The following is a 20242-nucleotide window of genomic DNA, read 5'->3' as shown; positions in this document are numbered from 1 at the left end:
ATAAGTTAACTTACTTGATTCTATAGTCAAAAACTTTGGTATTGATTTTTTTTGTACTACCCCTATCCTGTAATCTCATTGTATGGAAGTTTCCATTTTGAGTGGTCTACTGTGTTAACCCAGAGATTACTGGTGAATTTCCCATTATTTTATTTCCAATCTGACATTACTCATATGCCTTTTCTGAAGACATACCACACCAATAAAAATAATTGAATCAAAATATGTTCATAATTTTTTAAAAGAAGGAACATTTCTCCCATAGTAATAACCTTGAAGTAGGATTTAATATTTATGGTTTTGACTTTTTAATCTATGTCAATATAAGAAATAAAGAATACTTCTTCATCCTTTCTAATCCAATATTGACCATATTGGATTAATTGACCGGTTCTTTTTTGTTTTAGTAATTTTACTCCATCTGATCTAACCTCTTCTAATGTGTAGGAACTTGAAGTTGACATTTACTTCTATGCCTGAAATCTGAAATTAGCATGTAATATCAGTATAATAATAGTATTATATACTCATAAAATTCTAATGTATTTATTAATCTATACCAAGCATTTGTGATAGAGAAATTCATTCATAAGGTTTACATTATTTCCACTGTCTCAAGGATAAATTTATTAGACTTAACTTGTGAAAGAGCCATCAAGGCAGTTATAGGTAACTCATCCGCATCACTGGGCAGATTTTTCCAGTTATGTGCATGAGCAGAGAAGTTGACAAATAGATTGACCCAGCTTCAGGGTTTTTCCTGGAGGATGTAATGGAAGGTCAGGCACAGTAAATATGAAAATATGGGTACCTTGGAATCTGAAATTTCATGACTTATTTGAATTGAAATCACCAGGTACTAGTTGAAGTAACAGCAATAGAATCATTGCTTACTTTTGATAAATATAAAAAAAAGGACAAAGCTGAATTGCATGTCTGTGTGGAGAATGTCTAGTTTGAGTTTTGATTAACGTTTTGATATATATTATTAACTTTCTGGTAATTTATTAATTGTCAAAAGTGTAGTTTAATGACTTGTGTATAATGTAAAGAAAGAACTTAAGGCGCACAATTTGGTGCAAGCAAAAGCAGCTCATCTGTGGCCACCTTAACAAGGAATACACTGAAAAAACTCCTAATGAGTGTTTCTATATTTCAGGGTGCAGTTGGTCTTAAAGGTGAATTGGGTGCTCCTGGAATTCCTGGGGAAAAGTTATGTTGATTTGACACTTGATTAAGCTTTGTAACTGTTTACCAGGCTGTATCAGATAGGAAGGGAAAATACACAGAACAAGTCTCGTATTTCAGGGGGCAGGGGGCAGAGGGCAGTCAGCAAACTGTGGCCCTGGAGGAGGACTGCCAAAACCTCCCCCTGTATGATTTCGTAAATCAGGTTTTACTGGAACACAACCACACTCATGTGTCTTCATAACGGCTAAGGCTGCTTTTGGGCTACACAACAGTGTTCCATGATTGTGGCAGAGATTCTAAAACATTTACTGTCTGGCCCTTTGCAGAAAACACTTGCTCCAGAACATTGGCCATTATTCTAAGAGACCCAAGACTTCTTAATTTCACTATTTTATGTTTGGTTTAGTATCTTATGGCGAGGGGTGGGATTACTTATTGATATGTTTTATCTTTTCTCTGTTTCTTTCTTTTTAAATTGAAGTATAGTTGATTTACAAGGTTGTATTGGTTTCAGGTGTACAGCAAAGTGATTCAGTTATATGTGTGTGCATATATATATACATATATATACATATATATACACACTTTTCAGATTCTTTTCCCTTATAGGTTATTATAATATATTGAATATAGTTCCCTGTGCTGTACAGTAGGCCCTTGTTGTTTACCTATTTTATGTATAGTAGTGTGTATATGTTAATCCCAAACTCCTAAGTTATTCCTCCCCTAACCCTTTCCCCTTTGGTAACTGTAAATCTGGTTTCTATGTCTGTGAGTCTGTTTCTGTTTTGTAAATAAGTTCATTTGTACCATTTTTTAAAATTCTACAAATAAGTGACCATATGATACAGTATCTTTTACTATGCATTTCACTGCAGACATAAATAAACATTTAAAAATATAGCACCACATGAGATATGATAAATAAAAATACAAGAAATATATTTCAGTCCATCAATAAAATGATTTTCACATTTTCTCTAATGCTGTAAAGATGATTCTAAATAATGAATCCACTCACAGGAGGAGAAGAATAAACATACCTATTCAGGAAACTTTTAAAAAATTGTTATATTTGTAAATTAAACTGCAATTATCTTGTCTTATTTTCACTTAAATTGCTGAATTATTAAGGCTTTCACATGTTGATGCTAAGAAAATTCTCTTCTTGATTAAAATAAGTTTAACATAAATTTCCACAGTTGTTCTAGCTGCACTAATTATCAAGTGAGTCCATTCTACCTCATTATGTAGAGGGTCAGGACCCTTGTGGTTATTAAGAGAACATTGTCATGAGCGTAACTGAAGCTGAAGTAGTAGGAGGTTCAGAACTTATTTTCTGAGTATTTCTTAAACATATCTCTGATATCTGACTGCTTCATTGATGCTGCTTTGTTTCTTTTAGAAATTATTCAGCCTGATATACAAATTCTTTACTCTTGTAAATGTTAGACTCAGTAAAACCCAACAAACCTTGCCAAACAATGATAGCTTGCTGCAAGCTAATGCTTATTTGGACTGCTGACCTCTTGCTTCATCTTACTGATCACATTAAATGAAGTCTCTTCAATAAGCAAAAGTTCCTTCAGACAGTTGTTTAAAGTTGTTGTCTAATTCTTTCAAAATGCCATTTCCCCAAGAGAATACTACTCAGTCACCTAACTCTTGAAGAGATTGCCCAGTCCAAATTTACTTTATACACCCATTTCACCAATCTCTTCCTAGAATATATTGTAACAGATTGTTTAGATTTCATATCATTGGGATTTTAAAAATTACTTGAATATGGAAATTCTTTTTTTATAACCAAGTACAGAATCACTGCAGAACTTGGACTATAAAATAGATTATTAGACTTCTTTATTGTGGGGTGTACAGTAAGATTTATATGGGTTTACACAATGAATAATGGGAAAACAGATAAAATTCCCATGTTATACTTTAAAACAGAATTTACTGAGATTGACATAGAATACTGTTAATTGAATTCAGTGCACCAAGGTGACATCTCTTGGATCCTATTTACAGAAATCAGGTATAAGGGGCTACCGATTGGCTTTAGCGGAGGCTCTTGGCTCCTAAAAAGCTGCTCTCAGCAGACAGGACTCAGTACAGGAGCTGAAGAGGAATCAAGAGGCTCAGCCCCACCAGAAGTTGATCCAGTCAATCTTCATCAAGGGCTGTGAGAGTAAGAAATTAGCAGGTTAGGAAGTTAAGCGTGCAAGCCAAGAAATTCTCCAGAAAAAAACAGAGTTTCTTAGGAAAGAGAGGGCATTTTTGGTTGAGTGGAGTTGCTAGAGCAAAATGTGGTGTTACAAACACGAGTCAGAATTAAAGACGCTGTGGCTTTTCCTAGAAGCCCAAATTTGTAGAAAGAATTTCGTGTGATGATTCATCCAATATCCCACTTACAGTAAAACTTCAATAGATATAAGGGAATATACTCATTGGCGATGAATCATTTGGACCTAGTAATTCTGGGAACAGAAAGCCTCAGCTCTTGCGGCCCATTTGTTCAAAATTGTGACAAGAGTAAGTCTCACAAGATCTGTGTGAAGACACTGTCTCCAGGGAACTTAGAAGCTAGTGTGTCAAAGGAGAATCCGTATCCATGGTACTCTAAAACCAATGCATATTGTCCTGGCAAACTCTCTCTCGTGTTTCCCCAAGCAATTTCCATGAGTATGATTTACTCGAGTTGCCCTCAGAAAGCCTGACAGACAATGAGAGAATCTGTGCAGCTTTCTGTGGCACTAAACACGGTATCAGGCTGCACTCAGCTCTTAGGTCCTGGTTTTAGGCATCTTCAGGGGCCTTCCCAATATCTGTAGAACCACCAAGACTTTGACCATATCCTCTTTTCAAGGTCACAGTCACTGGTTGTGCCAGGTCTGCTTCTAACTTGTCACTTCATTTAGCTCTTAAAGGGGTATAAAACTCATCAGTGAAGAAATGTCACCTCAAGAGTGCCTTTCTAACTTCTATAATCCACAGATTACCATTTATTTAAAATATCTCTAATGAATATACACAAGGCAAAAATAACAAGAAAACACTATTTTTTCTGATGGCATGCTTCCTAAGTTTTAAATATTTGACTCCAATGAAGATATATGAATTTTTTTTTATGTTTAAAATTTTAGAAATTTTAAATTATAGTTGTAAAGATAGGCATTTATGTTTGGGGTAAAGTACTTCCATTGTTTCATGATGAAAATAACTTGATTGATTTTTCTACGTTTCTAAAGAAAAAGTATTCTTAAAGTGTTATGTATCCTCAGAGCCACGTCTCCCACAGGGTCTTTTTTTTTTTTAATATATTTGTTTATTTATTTATTTATTTACTTTTTATTGGCTGCGTTGGGTCTTCGTTGCTGTACACAGGCTTTCTTTAGTTGCAGCGAGTGGAGGCTACTCTTCATTGTGGTGCGTGGGCTCCTCATTGTGGTGGCTTCTCTTGTTGTGGAGCATGGGCTCTAGGCATGTGGGCTTCAGTAGTTGCAGCACATGGGCTCAATAGCTGTGGCTCGTGGGCTCTAAAACACAGGCTCGGTAGTTGTGACACACGGGTTTAGTTGCTCTGTGGCATGTGGGATCTTCCTAGGTCAGGGATTGAACCCGTGTCCCCTGCATTGGCAGGCGGACTCTTAACCACTGCACCACCAGGGAAGTCCTCCCACAGGGTCTTAACGCATCTCCCACAGGACACATCCAGCATCCCCAAGCTTGACTGGATTCTGCTTCTCAGCATTTGTGATTCTTTGGGGTTCTTTTCTTAGAATTTGATGTGCTTAAGAGTTCTGTTAAAAGACAAAATAAAAAAAGATGAATTGTCTCACTTGGAGCAAGAACATATGCAAAGTGCCTTAGAACATAGATCTCAGGTATAATATCCTCAAAGTGAAGTTTTTTTCTTTTAACGTTTAATATTTAAACTAGAAAACTGATTTATATTGATGAAGGGAAGCCTATTCTGAGCAGCCTAGAGTAGAATTTGTTCATTAACTGCACTTTACACTTACATACAATGTGATACAGTAATAAATTAAGTGATTTGCATATACATCCCATTACCCTAAAATAAACCTACACTTTAAAGTTTGGGCTAGGTGATAGCAGTAAATTTTTTTAAGTCAAGGCCCTGAACAAAGTATGAGTTTTCTGAGGTGGCATTTTTCCTCTGATGCCCAGAAGAAAAACAGTGCAGTGAACACTGTATTATGAAATCAGTTTATGCGGTATGAAATCACAGACTTTGAAGATGAAGAACTATAGCATTTGTAATTATAATACGTGCCACCTTGTACAGACTTGCATAGGCCTTCCAACCTGATATATATATATCCTTACTGCCAACACACTGCAGAAAAATAACTGTCCCCTTTACATTTACTCAGCACAGCTAGGATTTTGCCTAAGATATTTGGTAAGTTTTCTGTTCCGGGTTCAAATAAGAAAATCTACTCTGTGTAGCAAATGTTCTTAAATGTTAGTCACTGGTGACTTCTGGTAAGCTTGGTTGGACAGAAGCCACTGTCAGTCAAAACGAGTAAATTGGATGGTCCAGTTTCCAAGAGAAGTGAATGGCTTAATAAGATCACATGAGTGCGTGTACACATACATCATGTATGTACAGACACACTTGTTCACAACTCACATCCTCATGGTATGCAGTGGGACAATGAGATTTGGACAGTGGAGCAAATCCTGCCCACTTTGTTACCTCCAAACTTCACACTCAAAGCATGCTTGCATTCATTACTTGAATATTGCAAATGAAAAAATTGCCTCACTCCCTGTTTCACCAACATATGTCATGTATCAGATATGTGTTTTGAGAAGTAGGGATAGTTTTGTAAAATAGGAATATTTATCTTGCAATAATCTTAATCCTATGTGATAGTAAAACATGGAATAAATATAGAGCCTAATTTATGCTAAAACCAATTTTCTATCAGCTTAATTACCTAGAATTTGTCCTAAAGTGTTTATTTTCATGGGAAAACTTTTGATAAATTAATTTCACTTTTCGTGGGGTAGGTGTGCAGTAAGTGACAGCCATCATTGTCCTACTGTTCAATTATTAAATTGAAGCCTTGCTGTCTCTTATTGTTTCTGTTTTCTTTTCATGAAATGGGAATTATATTCTACCTACTTCTAGTTTTGTCTTAAAGATTAGATGAAATAATTCATGAGAGTGCCAGCTCAGTGCCTGATATATAAATATTTGGTAAACAATAGATATAATTTTGAAAGAAAACAGTTTGATGATTCTATTATTCTGAACTCTAGCTTATTAAGAGACTAAACTGGAACTCATTTGAGGAAATTTATATTATTTATCCAAAATATATTGAGTGGAAAAGTTAAAAGTCACATATCTTAGATAACTTTGACTTTTTAAAAATTTGTTTATTTATTTATTTTAATTTTTTTAATTTTTTATTTATTGGCTGTGTTGGGTCTTTGTTTCTCCTCACAGGCTTTCTGTAGCTGCCGTGAGTGGGAGCTACTCTTGGTTGCACTGTGCGGGCTTCTTGTAACAGTGGCTTCTCATATTGTGGGGCACGGGCTCTAGGCATGCAGGCATCAGTAGTTGTGGTATGTGGGCTCCGTAGTTGTGGCTTGCAGGCTGCAGAGCACAGGCTCTGTAGTTGTGGTGCACAGGCTTGGTTGCTCCCCAGCATGTGGGATCTTCCTGGACCAGGGATCGAACCCATGTCCCCTGTATTGGCAGGTGGATTCTTAACCACTGTGCCACCAGGGAAGCCCAACTTTGACTTCTTAAACAAACTGGATATTAGGAATCTAATGAATTTTCAACCTAACTGAAAAATATATGAGTACAAACTTTTACAGTAATAATAATAGCAGCCATTTACTTAATAATTATTATGTGCTAAATACTCCCAAGAGACTTTACATTATTCCATTCACTCCCCACGATATCTCTATGAGGTATGATTTATCATCACTGTTTCACAGATGGAGAAACTTCCCCAAAGTTTCATCGCAAACAGTGGAGTCAAGATCTGAATCTCTACACAAGTGAATCTATGGCTCTGGGACCTTTACCGTATTACTTTGTCTGAAGCGCTCCTGAAGTGCTCACATTTCCCTTGAAGACAGTTCTGAATTAGATCTTAAATTTATCTTGCCTGCAGCCTAGAGAGGGAACTGCACAGGGGGCTTCCTTCCTTCCTGCACCAGCGAGGGCTGTGTCCCTTGTCTTGAAATCTGTGGAGTCCTTTTAAAGTCTGCCTGTCCTTACAGTTAACTCTCTCAGACTCAGAAAACGGTGTCCATCTCTTGAAAACCATCATCATGCGTTTTTCACCAAATGAAAGGATTTTGTCTAGCTTTACTTTTTGAAATAAGTATTAAGAAAACAATACAGTTTTATTTTGTTTGGTTTCCAAGTTCCAAATTGCTTTTAAACTATGCTTTCCAACTCCCCGAATCCAGCTCTCTGGAGATACTGTCTGCCCTGCAGGCCAGCATCCAGGCAGGCCCATCGTGGCCACACTCTCCAGATCAACCTTACCTCAGCATCGAACCTAGAAAATTCTCTTTCTCTGCTCTCCACCATTTGATTTGTACACATTTTATATTCATTTAATCAAATACATCTATAAATTGTGTATTCATTTGATAAAAAATACAAGTGTTTCACTTAGTACCATGATGTTATTAAAAAAAAAAATCAAACTTCTAGAGGTAGAAAGCCACGTGCATTAGGACACTTAAGAAGTGTATCTGATAACATGGTGAGAGAGTTGCCAAGTTGCATGTCTTAAAAATAGCTGGGCTAACTGTCCTCATTGTGAGCTGCTTTGTGTACTGAGTCTTTTCACCATAAACCCTGAGGCCCCCGTATTTGCAGGAGGATGAGACCAAGCTGGGCATATCCATTGTTCCCTAACTGTCTTTGTATTTCTTTTCTGTTGGAAAATGAAATGACTGTGATCTTTGAATCTCGGTTTTCCCTTAAAAAGACATTTTATGAGACGACTGCAGCTTCAGGAAATAAAAGCAGATTCTGGTATAGTTTATGAAAGCGCAGACAAGGCTGGTGGCTGTTGTGAATTATAATGAACTCTGCAACAGCCCTGGTCCAGATGTAGCATTAATGCCTCAGAGACTCTGAAACTTATAGATGTTTATTGAGAAAGCTAAAGAATTTTTTTGTCATTTGGCTTTCTCCCTGTATTATCTAGTTTCACCCAGTTTGCCAGTGAAATTCAGAATTAGGATTAATTTCAGAGTTCTTCCCAAGTTAAAAAAAAGTTAAAATGTGTGTTTGTATGTAACAATGTATTGTTCAAATTGCAACAGTAAATGAGGAGAAAAAAAAAAGTACAATGCAGCTTTATTCTAAAAATGGGATATTTCCTTTCTGCAAAATTGTCAAGGTTTATAAAATAAGTATGAGCTCTATGTTAAGAGAAAATAACTCTTAAACAGAGAATTACATGCATTCTCCTGTGTTTCAGAAAATCCTGCAGTGAATGAAGGATTATATAGTCAAATCTGGACATAGGATTGAACCTTTTATCATAACCAATTTCTATTCATGGAAAAAATGACCACAAAGAAAACAATTTTGTCCACCTACTTGTTGGCCTCACTAAAGTTACAAGAATGGTACTTGAATTATCAGTGAAAAATGACTGCCTTTGCCTGGAGTAAATCTTATTTAATTGTCTTATCTGTGGGCAGTATATTGATACAAGATAACACTAAGCTAAGCAGAAACCTGAGAAGGACAGAGGTAATAGGACAGGAAAAAGAAAATGAGCCTTGCTCATTCTGCAGTTGATTTTATTTCTTAATGGTTTCTCATTCCCTCCTAAGGCCTTCCACTAGCACCCAAGTGGAGCGGTTGGCAGAGAACACAGCAGATGGATGGCAGGCTCCACGCATACAGTGGGCCTGGCACCGAGGCACTCGACTCTCATTTGCTAAACAGCCAGATTTTAGGAAGCTAGTCTGCTAATGTTCCTATTTGGTTTAATGCACTGTGAGAATCTAGCACACAAATATTAAAATATTGCCATAAAAAAGATCACACAGTCTCTGTTTCTCTGCATAGTTTAATGGCTAATTATTTTATTCTTTAAAAAAATTTTATTGAAGTATAGTTGATTTACAATGTTGTATTAATTTTTGCTGTGCAGCAAAGTGATTCAATTATGCATACATATATATGTATGTGTATTGAATTGAATACAGTTCCCTGTGCTATACAGTAGGATATTGAATACAGTTCCCTGTGCTATACAGTAGGATATTGAATACAGTTCCCTGCGCTATACAGTAGGACCTTGTTTATCCATCCTATGTGTAATAGTTTTCATCTGCTAATCCGAAACTCCCAATCCTTCCCTCTCCCTCACCCTCCCTTCCCTTTGGCAACCACAAGTCTGTTTCCTATGTCTGTGGATCTACTTCTGTTTTGTATATAAATTCATTTGTATCTTTTTTTTAGATTCCACATATAAGTGATATTATACTATATTTATCTTTCTCTTTTTGACTTTACTTAGTATGATAATCTCTAGGTCCATCCATGTTGCTGCAAATGGCATTATTTCATTCTTTTTTATGGCTGAGTAGTATTCCATTGGGTATGTGTGTGTATCTGTGTGTATGTGTATATCACAACTTCTTTATCCATTCATCTGTTGATGGACATCTATATTGCTTCCATGTCTTGGCTATTGTGAATAGTGCTGCTATGGAAATAGGGGTGCATGTATCTTTTCAAATTATACTTTTGTCCTAATTACTTTATTCTTGATATAATACTGAGATACTCAATAGTAAATTTAGACATGTAATTGTTATTTTATATAGAAGTCTACAAGTTCAGATAGTGGAGTTTCCTTAATGTGGCTATGCCTAAAGGAGCTTTTAACAGCCTGGTCAGGGATGTCATAGTCTATGGAAAGTCCTGCATGAACTTGTTGGGTGAGAGAAGAAGATTTGAGAGGATGACCATAGTCTGGTCATCCTACCATCACTGCATTTTCATGGATTACTGAATTCACAGCTCAAAAAAATTACATCTATTTCATGAAGTCTCCTTGGCCACCAGGTAGAATTGGTAGCCCTGCGCTCTGCTCATGTAGCACTTTAGTTACATTGCCCACATAGTCTGTGTCTTGGTCCCCAGTGTGAGCTTCTGGAGAACAAGGGCTAGGGATCCCTCTCATGCCTGTCACCTCAGCATCTGGCCCAGCACGTTGCACCTGTTTGGTTCTGCATAATGTGTGTCAAGTTGTTTAGAACTCAAGTGCACTTAACCCCAGGCCAATAGAGAAGAGAAACAGAGGGTGATTGTTAGAAAACCATGCCGAGGGAGGATTGGAGAGGCCCCCAAGGCTGCGAGGCTTGGTGCAAATCCCCTGTACTGTCTGCTGAAGCACACCTCAGGGAGTAGGAGGACCAGAGACTCTCTCATGCACCTGGCGAAGCTGACAGGTTTGCTTCTGGGGGTGAAACAGAAATAGAGGGAAGACTGTGCACGCCTAGAACTGGCTTTCCATTTCCCTTGGAGAAACGGTGCTGTCCCTTCTCTCTAGCATAAAGCTCTAGGTGATTTTGCTGCCTTGGCCGCCATACTAGGTTTGGAAATCTCCTGACTTTCTTATGACATTGCTAAGGCATGTTCTTCCTCCAGACCTTCACAGCCATTTACCTCAGGGCTAAAGATAAGTAACCCATGCCTTCAGTGCATTGAAGCTCCAGTAGAAGTAATTGATACGGAGTAGAACTATAAATTACTGAGCATGAGACCGGAAATAGTTTGCAATTACTGGTGTCTCACTGTCCCCAATTAGGAGCTTACTGATGACACTGTGCTTCTCTTTATATCTTCAGTTATCATGTGTTAGAATACTTGATTCAGATGTCGATTACTCCACTCTAGATATTTCAGTGGATGATTCACATTAAGTGTCTTCTGTTTCCCTGGTACTGTTGTGAAGCTTCAAGTTTACTTAAAGACTGCCTTCCAGCTAGTCTCACAAGAAAGTGAAAAGCCTACACACTCATTCTTTTTTTTTTAATTAATTAATTTATTTATTTATTTTATTGACTGTGATGGGTGTTCATTGCTGCAAACGGGCTTTCTCCAGCTGCAGCGAGCAGTGGCCACTCTTTGTTGTGGTGCACGGGCTTCTCATTGTGGTGGCCTCTCTTGTTGCAGAGCACAGGCTCTAGGTGCGTGGGCTTCAGTAGTTGTGGCACATGGGCTCAATAGTTGTGGCTCACGGGCTCTAGAGCACAGGCTCAATAGTTGTGGTGCACAGGCTTAGTTGCTCTGCGGCATGTGGTATCTTCCTGGGGCAGGGATCAAACCCGTGTCCCCTACATTGGCAGGTGGATTCTTACCCACTGCGCCACTTAGGAAGTCCCACACACTCATTCTTAATATCCACTTCAAGAAAACCATCCAGAGGACATAGAAGCCTAGATTTTGTAATGGGGTCTACAGCATCAGCCAAGGCTCAATTCTCTAACTTTGCTATAAGTGGAAAGAAACATTTACCATCCCAAAGCATTTCAAAATTATTTATTTTTTATTTGAATAACTCAGTGTAATTTGCACTCCAGTAATTTGCAAAAGGATTGTAAAATATCCTCTTTGAAAGGAAAACTTAATGGTTTTAGTTGACTACAAGTTCAATGTATGCACAAGCAATTTAGCTTTAAAAAAGCAAGATGTAGTAATGTAGGTATTGTACAGTATCCAGAACAAGGAGTGTGTGTGTGTGTGTGTGTGTGTGTGTGTGTGTGTGTGTGTGTGTATGCAAGTCCTAATCTCTACTCTGTATGGTTGAGACCATATCTGGAATGATATGCTGAATTCTCAGTGCCACATTTTAAAGGACAGTGTGTGCCCAGGGAACAGTTACTATAATATTAAGGGACTCCAAACTATTATTTGAAAAATGATTGGTTTACTGAGTAGGCTCGATGGTGACACAAAGGGAAGTCATGTGTAAAACCCATATGGTATTTGTCCTGTGTGAAATGAAACCTACGGGCAGAAACTTGGGAAAGGCTAATTTGGGTTCAGAAGGCATTGTTTCAATATCCATTCATCAAATTGTTTTGTTTCCGTTCTCCACAATGCAAATTAAACAGCGAACGTGCAGTACTTTAAGAAGCTTTCAATAGGGTCAGTACCTTAGCAGGTTCTTTGGTGGAGCTGGTGGATACAAATGTATAAATTTACACCTGTCCCTGTATTTAAGAATACCCACACTGCTTGTTTTCTAGGTGTGTGCCCCTGTGTGTACATGTGCGCACACACACACACTCAGGTTAATAGCTTTTGAGACAGTGGATGTTGGGTTCAGCTGCTACTAACTCCCTACATTTTTATTACTATGACTAAGACATGTATTGACTGTATATTACCTTCAGTGGGCTGGCTTTCTCTTCTTTGAAATGATGCTAAGAATAAATATTAATAGGGTCTCATTCATTTCTGATTAAGAATGTTTTAAATTTGCCTTATTCTGAACACTCATGTGATAATATATCTCCATGTGTCAGCTGCGTGCAGGATCCAACAAATGTAAAGAATTCAAAAAGGTTGACATTTTAGGGCTTCCCTGGTGGTGCAGTGGTTAAGAATCTGCCTGCCAATGCAGGGGATGCGGGTTCAATCCCTGCTCCAGGAAGATCCCACATGCCGTGGAGCAACTAAGCCTACGAGCCACAGCTATTGAGCCCATGTGCCACAGCTACTTAAGCCCATGCGCCTAGAGCCCATACTCCACAACAAGAGAAGCTACGGCAATGAGGAGCCCATGCATGGCAACAAAGAGTAGCCCCTGCTCGCTGCAACTAGAGAAAGCCCATGTGCAGCAACAAAGACCCAACACAGCCAATAAATAAATAAATAAATAAATAAATAAATAAATAAATTCTTTTAAAAAAAGGTTGACATTTTAAACCCTATGAAGTATATAGTTTTTTAACTTAACAATTTATTTCTTGGAATGAAGTCCCAGAATATAGAAGGAAAAATTACTCCTCCTTGAAATGAAAAGACTCTCATTGGATGACATATTGGAAAAAATATAGGAGGTATATATTTTATTTCCTGAAATATTTAGTTGAGTGACAGGAATTTAAGAACCATATGAAAATTCCATCTCAAGAGATTATGGCCTGAATACAGCAGGACTGTCGTTGGAAATGTATACGTCAAGTTAGTGATACACAAAATCACAGATTTACTTCTGGCTGCCTCCTCTATCAGTTTCCATGCTAGGCTTCTGGCATTCCACTTCAGGTATTTGTTCCAGCTATTTCACTCAACACTCAATTTAAGTAAATTTTCTCTCAGTGAATATGAATTAATTAGTGAGAAAATATTGATACACTTCCAAGTGTACATTAAATTCAAACAGAAGATTATGTTCCTGGAAATTCCTCTCTAAGTAAAATGATAGGTCGAATTATATTTTTAAATATGGAAACTGTTATAATAGGATCTCAGACTTCTTAATCAAAGGCTGAATGCCTAAACCAGTGACAGGCAAGAGTGGAGATATAGAAGTAGAGAATGGACTTGAGGACACGGGGCTGGGGTGAGGGGCAAAGGGGAAGTTGGGACGAGGTGAGAGAGTAGCATTGACATATTTACACTACCAGCTGTAAAATAGATAGCTAGTGGGAAGTTGCTGTATAACAAGAGGAGATCAACTTCATGGGAGATGCCTTGGAGGGCCAGGACAGGGAGGGTGGAGGGGAGTTGCGGGAGGGAGGGGATATGGGGATATGTGTGTAGATGCAGCTGATTCACTTTGGTGTACCTCAGAGATGGGTACAAGAGTGTAAAGCAAATATATTCCAATAAAGAATTTAAAAAAAATAAAAGAAAAACAATCACCACAACATAGTGTATAAATTTCTATTTTCCGGGCTTGGTTCTAGTTATAAGGGAATTTTCGCTTACCCGCTTAATCTGCCTTTCTTTGCTTGGTCTCATTGGTACTAGATTTGCAAACTATAGCCCTAGGGAATGTGGTTCTTTATTAAGTGTCTTTCAGACAACATGTATTTCCTGCATAAGAAAAGACATTGATTACAATGTCAAAGAAATCAGGAACACTAATAATTTATATTGTATGCCTGGCTGTGCAGTGATTAAAAGGAGGAAAAGCGAAAAAAAGAAAAAAAAAAAAGGAGGAAAAGCGAAATCCTGTGATCAGTTTTTCAGAAAGCCACCAGCTTCTCCTAAATCACACCTAAGTTTTGTTCCAACAGCTTTCCAAAGAGGTTACTTTGAATTCTGGAAAGAGTTTGGATTGCTCTGTGAGTTGAAAACACGCTGTGTATTACAGTAGTAACGTGGCATCAGTGCTATCCGTAGGAATGTTAGATTTTCTCCAGCTTTACATTACACATATTCATCCCTTGCCCATCTGGAGCTTGAATTTGTAATAGGAAAGGGGTGCAGGTCCTTCGATGGAAAAACCTGTAATAGAAAGTATATGCCACAGAAACAAGTTTTGAAAGTTATAGTAGATACGGGAAACATTGATTATAATATTCTTTCAATAATGGGCTAAAATACTGATGGGAAGCCGAAGAAGAAGCTTCTTGTTTCTTCCTGTGCTGAGACTGGGGGCACCGAGGGACAGCAAGAGTTTAGAAAAACCAGCTAATGCCTGCTCATCCAGTAATTTTAGGCAGGCATTTATTTGTTGGATAGAATTCAGTTTGATCCCAAGCTGCATGGACACCAGAGCTTTGAAACTGTGATTCCAAATAAAGAAGAGCTCATTCTGTTGATGTAAATTAGGTTTTAGATAAAATCCCAGCAGAAGAAACACAGTCTGTTAATCTGTTAAAAAAATTTTGCTCTTTAAGACTTTCTTCTTTAGTTGTTATGCTACTTAATATTTTTTTTTTGAGATAGAATCAGAAACAAATAAGCTTATTTATCCTTCAGGGACTGGACAAATGACAAATGATTTTAAATGATTGTAAGTTTCTATGTCAGACATCTCTGGTAACTTTGAGAAAATCTCTGAGGTTTCTGAATACCAGAGAAAATAAATAGGTTTCTGAATACCAGAGTTATAGACTTTAAGCTTCATAAGTTTCCCAATACCTCAAAATCTTTCACATGTTATTGTGTCATGTGAAGCCAACTTATTTCCTGGAAGAGTAATCAGTGGTTCCCATTGGGCTGTCATGGAGTTTAGAATTACGTTTACAAAACAAATTTTGGTCGGGAAAGAGCAGAGACCAATTAACACCGGCCATAGGAAAACATTTTAATTGCAACAATCCTAAAACCCGTGTCCATTAAAGAGAGAAACATTCCTCCAGTCAAGGAAGAATGGTACCCAGGTGACAGTGCATCTGGGTGTGATCCCAACCTGGCATCTGCCAGAGGTGGGCCTTTAGGTGCTAGTCCTCGGAGCACTTGGCACAGCGGAGTGAGCTGTGAGCAAAGGAAAAGGGAAGGCGCTACTGACACTACTTTCTTTTTTCCAAAAAGTATTTTTGGCAGTGTAGACTGTGTTAATGTACTTCACCGGATTACATGGCATATCTTGTTATCGTGTGTAACTTGTAATATGATATAAAACATTATATTGGACCAACCAATGAAAATAATTCGGCTCCTCATGGACAAGTGGACATACTTCTGCGATGAATAATAGAAGCTCAGTTTCCATAGAATGTTCCCTGGCGTCAAAAACAATGTGTTTGACTATCACTTTATTAAACGAAATGGGAAGTTTCTAATGTATTTGTGGGATGCCTCAGGTCCAGAACTGTAACAATTTTTTAATAATAGAAATGTATTTATTACATAGATAAGTATATTTTATTTTATTTTATTTTATTTTATTTTTTCCTTAAGAACTTTCATTGGGATATAATTGACATACAATAAACTGTATATATTTAAAGTGTACAATTTGATTTTTTTTTCTTATTAGTAATGCACGCATGGCAATCCCAATCTCCCAATTCATTCCCCCCCCAACCCCCGCCTCTAAGCTTTCCCCACTTGGTGTCCATATGTTTGTTCTCTACATCTGTGTCTCTATTTCTGCCTTGCAAATCGGTTGATTTGTACCATTTTTCTATATTCTGCATATGTGTTAATACACGATATTTGTTTTTCTCTTTGCTTCACTTCACTCTGTATGACAGTCTCTAGGTCCATCCATGTCTCTACAAATGTTCCAATTTCATTCCTTTTCACAGCTAGTACATTGTATTTTATTGATGCTTCAACATTTGTTACACTTAGCCACAAAGTTTTGCCTTTAGTGTTCAGTATATTCTGTGATGATAGCAGTTATACTGTGCAACACAGGCAATTTAATCTAATCAAAGTAAAATATGTTAGTCTTTAAAATATGTTGTGTATATAGCAATACACTGTTGGTAAAAATGACTAAACTGGGAGATCAACTCAATGATGTGCGATGACCTAGAGTGGTGGGATAGGGAGGGTGGGAGGGAGGCTCAAGAGGGAGGGGATGTGGGGATATATGTATAAATACAGCTGATTCACTTTGTTGTACAGCAGAAACTGGCGCAACAGTGTGAAGCAAATTATACTCCAATAAAGATCTGAAAAAAATGACTAAACTTTTCCAAAAATGTATTAACTGATGAAATGATAAAGATCTTTTTAGGCCTAAAGAGAATATGTTATTGCTATTTTAAGTTCTGAAGATATGATTTTTTCTTCATATATTTCAATTTTATTTTAAAAATCCAAAGAAGTGATATCTAACTTCATTCTCGGTAATATTTAAAAAAAAACTGTTCTTTTATAAATGTTTGCTAGAAATAAAGTGGGTCAATAGAATTGTTAGTTTATTTTGAGCTTTCTAAACCTGGAAACTTGGGAGCCCAAGTCACTTCCTTGAAGCAGCTGAATTTCTGAGGCTCCACGGGGAATGTGCACATCCTCCCAGGAGTGTCTCATTCTAGCTCGTGTGCCATTTGCAAACCAGACTTGTCAAAGAGATGGCCCATGAATTCCAGTAACGGAAACCAATAGGTATCTGCTGAAAACCTTTGTACCCAACACAGACACCAGATGGATGGAAAGAACTGAAAATTCTCCCAAGTAATTGTTTCAAGTAAAACGGCACTAGGCATGTCTTCAAAATTGATCTAAAGGCAATCAACAGGAATGAGCAAGAAAGTAGACATGCTAAATATATGTATATTTAGTTTTTAGATAAGAAGTCATTTATAAGCCAGAATGAAATCTTTTCCATGAGACAGTACAGGTGGGTGATTAGGTGCGCAGAGATGAAGTATGTGAACTCGAATTCCAATTCTATCTCCTGATTGTATAATCATCTGCAAGAAGATGGTCATAATAGTTGTATCTACCTGACACGTTTGTTGTGAGAATAGTGCCTGGCCCATAGAAAGCCTGTGTCAGACTTTAGTATTATGCCCAGAGATTAGAAAGAGTGAAAATAAAATAAAGGACACTAAGTAGCACATGGGAAAGCATGGGCTGTGGAGTCACAGAGACCGCCATTCAAATCTTAGATGATGCTCCCAGTTGGTGACCTTGAGCCTGTTACTGAACCTCTCAGAGCCTCTGTTTTCTTATTTTCTAAATGAAAGTACTACTCCTGGAAGTTGGGAGATGAGGGATGGCTGCAAAGCCCCTGCACTTGATAAACATTCAGCATTAGGCTGCCTTTCCCTGTAACCCTAGAACAAGTTGTTAAAAAATGCAGAATTTTCTTTATTCACTTGGTTTTTTTTTTTTTTTTTTGGATAATAAAATTTATTCTGTGTATTTCTTTTAGGGTGAAAATGGTTTACATGGTGCTCCAGGCTTACCTGGTCAGAAGGTAAAGAGTTTTTTAACGTTTCATATTAGTTAAGAACTTTAACATCTTAAAAGCTTTGTACATGCACATAATATAGTGAAGATTTCGGAAATGTATTTGATGAAACTGAATTCCCTGAATCAACCACCCGCTGATCTTTCTTTCCAAAGAGAACCCATGGAAGCAATCCCTTCTCAAAGGAGCTACTCCAGGGGAAATCTTTGTCAGAGAAATTTAGCCACATGCTTCTCCAGAGAAGTGGGCAGTGATGCCTTCTGGGGGCCCCGGGAGTGTCCACAGCTGCTCTGGGAATGTTTTGACTCTTAGGAGTCTAAACTAAAGACTGGATCAGGCTTTACTGCCTTTACTGCCTTTGACAGTTACTTCTTTATCTTCGTTTTGTATTTACCAGGTTGAGCTGAATATAATAGTTACAATGACATGAAATATTAAATATTACAAAGATGCTACACTATCTCTTCAAAAAAGTCTTTCAGAATGGTAAATTCGTAATCAATAAGGATTTTTGCATTGGCTAGTGTGCTTCTTTCTGGGCCTAGAATCTTCCTCTTTACCAAGATGAACTTCATTTCGCCCCTTTACTGTCCAAGAGCTGATTTCTCCTCCTGGGAAGAAATATGATTGTATGTGACCAGCATTATCGGAAACACAGAGGCTGGTTTATTCCAGTTTCCTGAAGGGATGGGGAGCCACTTCAGGTGGGGCCAGCTGTCGTGATACCACCCGGATAATCCCGCCACAGGGAAGAGCATTACTGATGCAATATTTGATGCCCACCAAAGCCAAGCATATTTCTGTGCGCTGGAGAAGTTTTACAGATCTTAGTTACAGGACGTCAGAAGTTACTATCACATCTAGGTTTTGCTCTGTAGCTAAACATTAGCATTAAAAAAGATATGCACTTATTTATAGTTACAGTTTTTGAAACATCTTTCTTTACTTGCTTAATGAAGATACTAAGATTGAACTGGCAGTGATGAAACGGCAAGCTTCTGCATTTCTTCACAGCAGCTCTAGACAACACCCGTTGATACAGCGTGTGCTGCATCTGTGAGCCGAGTTGCCAGCCAAGGGATGTGTAGATTTATCTGCTGGGAAACAGTTTTGGACTTTCCAGCAGCTGTTTGTGGTGACCGCCTCATGCTGGCATTGTGGCCGATGTACCGGGGAGCTTAGCAGCTTCACATCAGCTTGAATTAACAGATCAAGTTAAAGTCTATATCTTAGGAAAAATGGTAGAGAAGAGATAGACCACACATTCAATGGCAAATATATTCAAATACTAACTTACTTTCTTTCCTATACCTTTTATGAAGGTAGATAAAGCAGAAGTAATTATCTAATCGGGTGTGTGTGTATGTGTGCATTTACATGTATACATATATGATTATATGTATAATATACACACAGAGACTATACACGTAGTAAAAAGCAGGCATTCCTTTTCTTACATATGAATTTTAATTATATTAATTGTCACCTTGTTTGAAGCACTGTAGAAAAAAACTAGAGATAAGAAACCCCTCCATCCCTTGTCTCGGTTTACTGAGTGCTTCTTGTGGGTGGAGGGGTGGGTATGACCCTTCCCCAACATTCATTTGCTGGCTACGTGGTCATGACTGCCTGATGTATATTTGGCATTCAACGAATATTTGTTGATTGTATGAATGAAACATCAGTACTATAAATATCTGTGCAGAGTTAAGTGGGAAAATAAGCTTGTGAGATCAGAGAGGTTTTAGTTGAGGAACAGGGGGTTTATACCTCTCAGAATCAGTGTGGCGAGTGAAAGTCCCCACTCTGTGCTGGAGAAGCAGGCCACCTGGCTGGGAAGAGCCTGGCACCGGTGTCAGAGCTGGAGCCAGAACTCCTGGCCTCATTCATCACACACCTCTCTCTGGAACCGTCTTCCGTGGAAGTCAGCTTGAGAACGATGTTTCCACCAGATCTAGTGGAATAAATAGTGACAGTGATAGTAACAGCAGTGGCTCCCTGAGTCTGCGCCCGGCACACTATTTGATGCATTCGATCTTTAAAACACCTATGAGAAAGGTACTATAGATGGAGAAATTCAGGTTTATGGAGATTTAATTACGTTGGAACTAGTGAAACTGTAGTTTTTATCCTAGAAAATTATTCCTTCAGTGTTTAGAAGCATTTAAATTTTGTGTAACTTT

At 37.9% G+C, this 20242-nt stretch overlaps 1 protein-coding gene across 1 annotated transcript in view; it reads left to right on the top strand.

Moving 5' to 3' along the window:
* COL19A1 (collagen type XIX alpha 1 chain) overlaps positions 1-20242 on the top strand; it is a 375262-nt gene that overhangs the window by 74448 nt on the left and 280572 nt on the right. Inside the window, exon 9 of the mRNA XM_057737773.1 lies at positions 18021-18065. Coding sequence (XP_057593756.1) covers positions 18021-18065 — 45 coding nt within the window. The remainder of the gene's footprint in view (positions 1-18020; positions 18066-20242) is intronic.

The sequence above is a fragment of the Hippopotamus amphibius genome, chromosome 6 (genome assembly GCF_030028045.1).
Source record: "Hippopotamus amphibius kiboko isolate mHipAmp2 chromosome 6, mHipAmp2.hap2, whole genome shotgun sequence".
NCBI lineage: Eukaryota > Metazoa > Chordata > Mammalia > Artiodactyla > Hippopotamidae > Hippopotamus > Hippopotamus amphibius.
The sequence above is the reverse complement of the archived record's forward strand: the minus strand, read 5'-3'. Positions and strand labels throughout refer to the sequence as shown.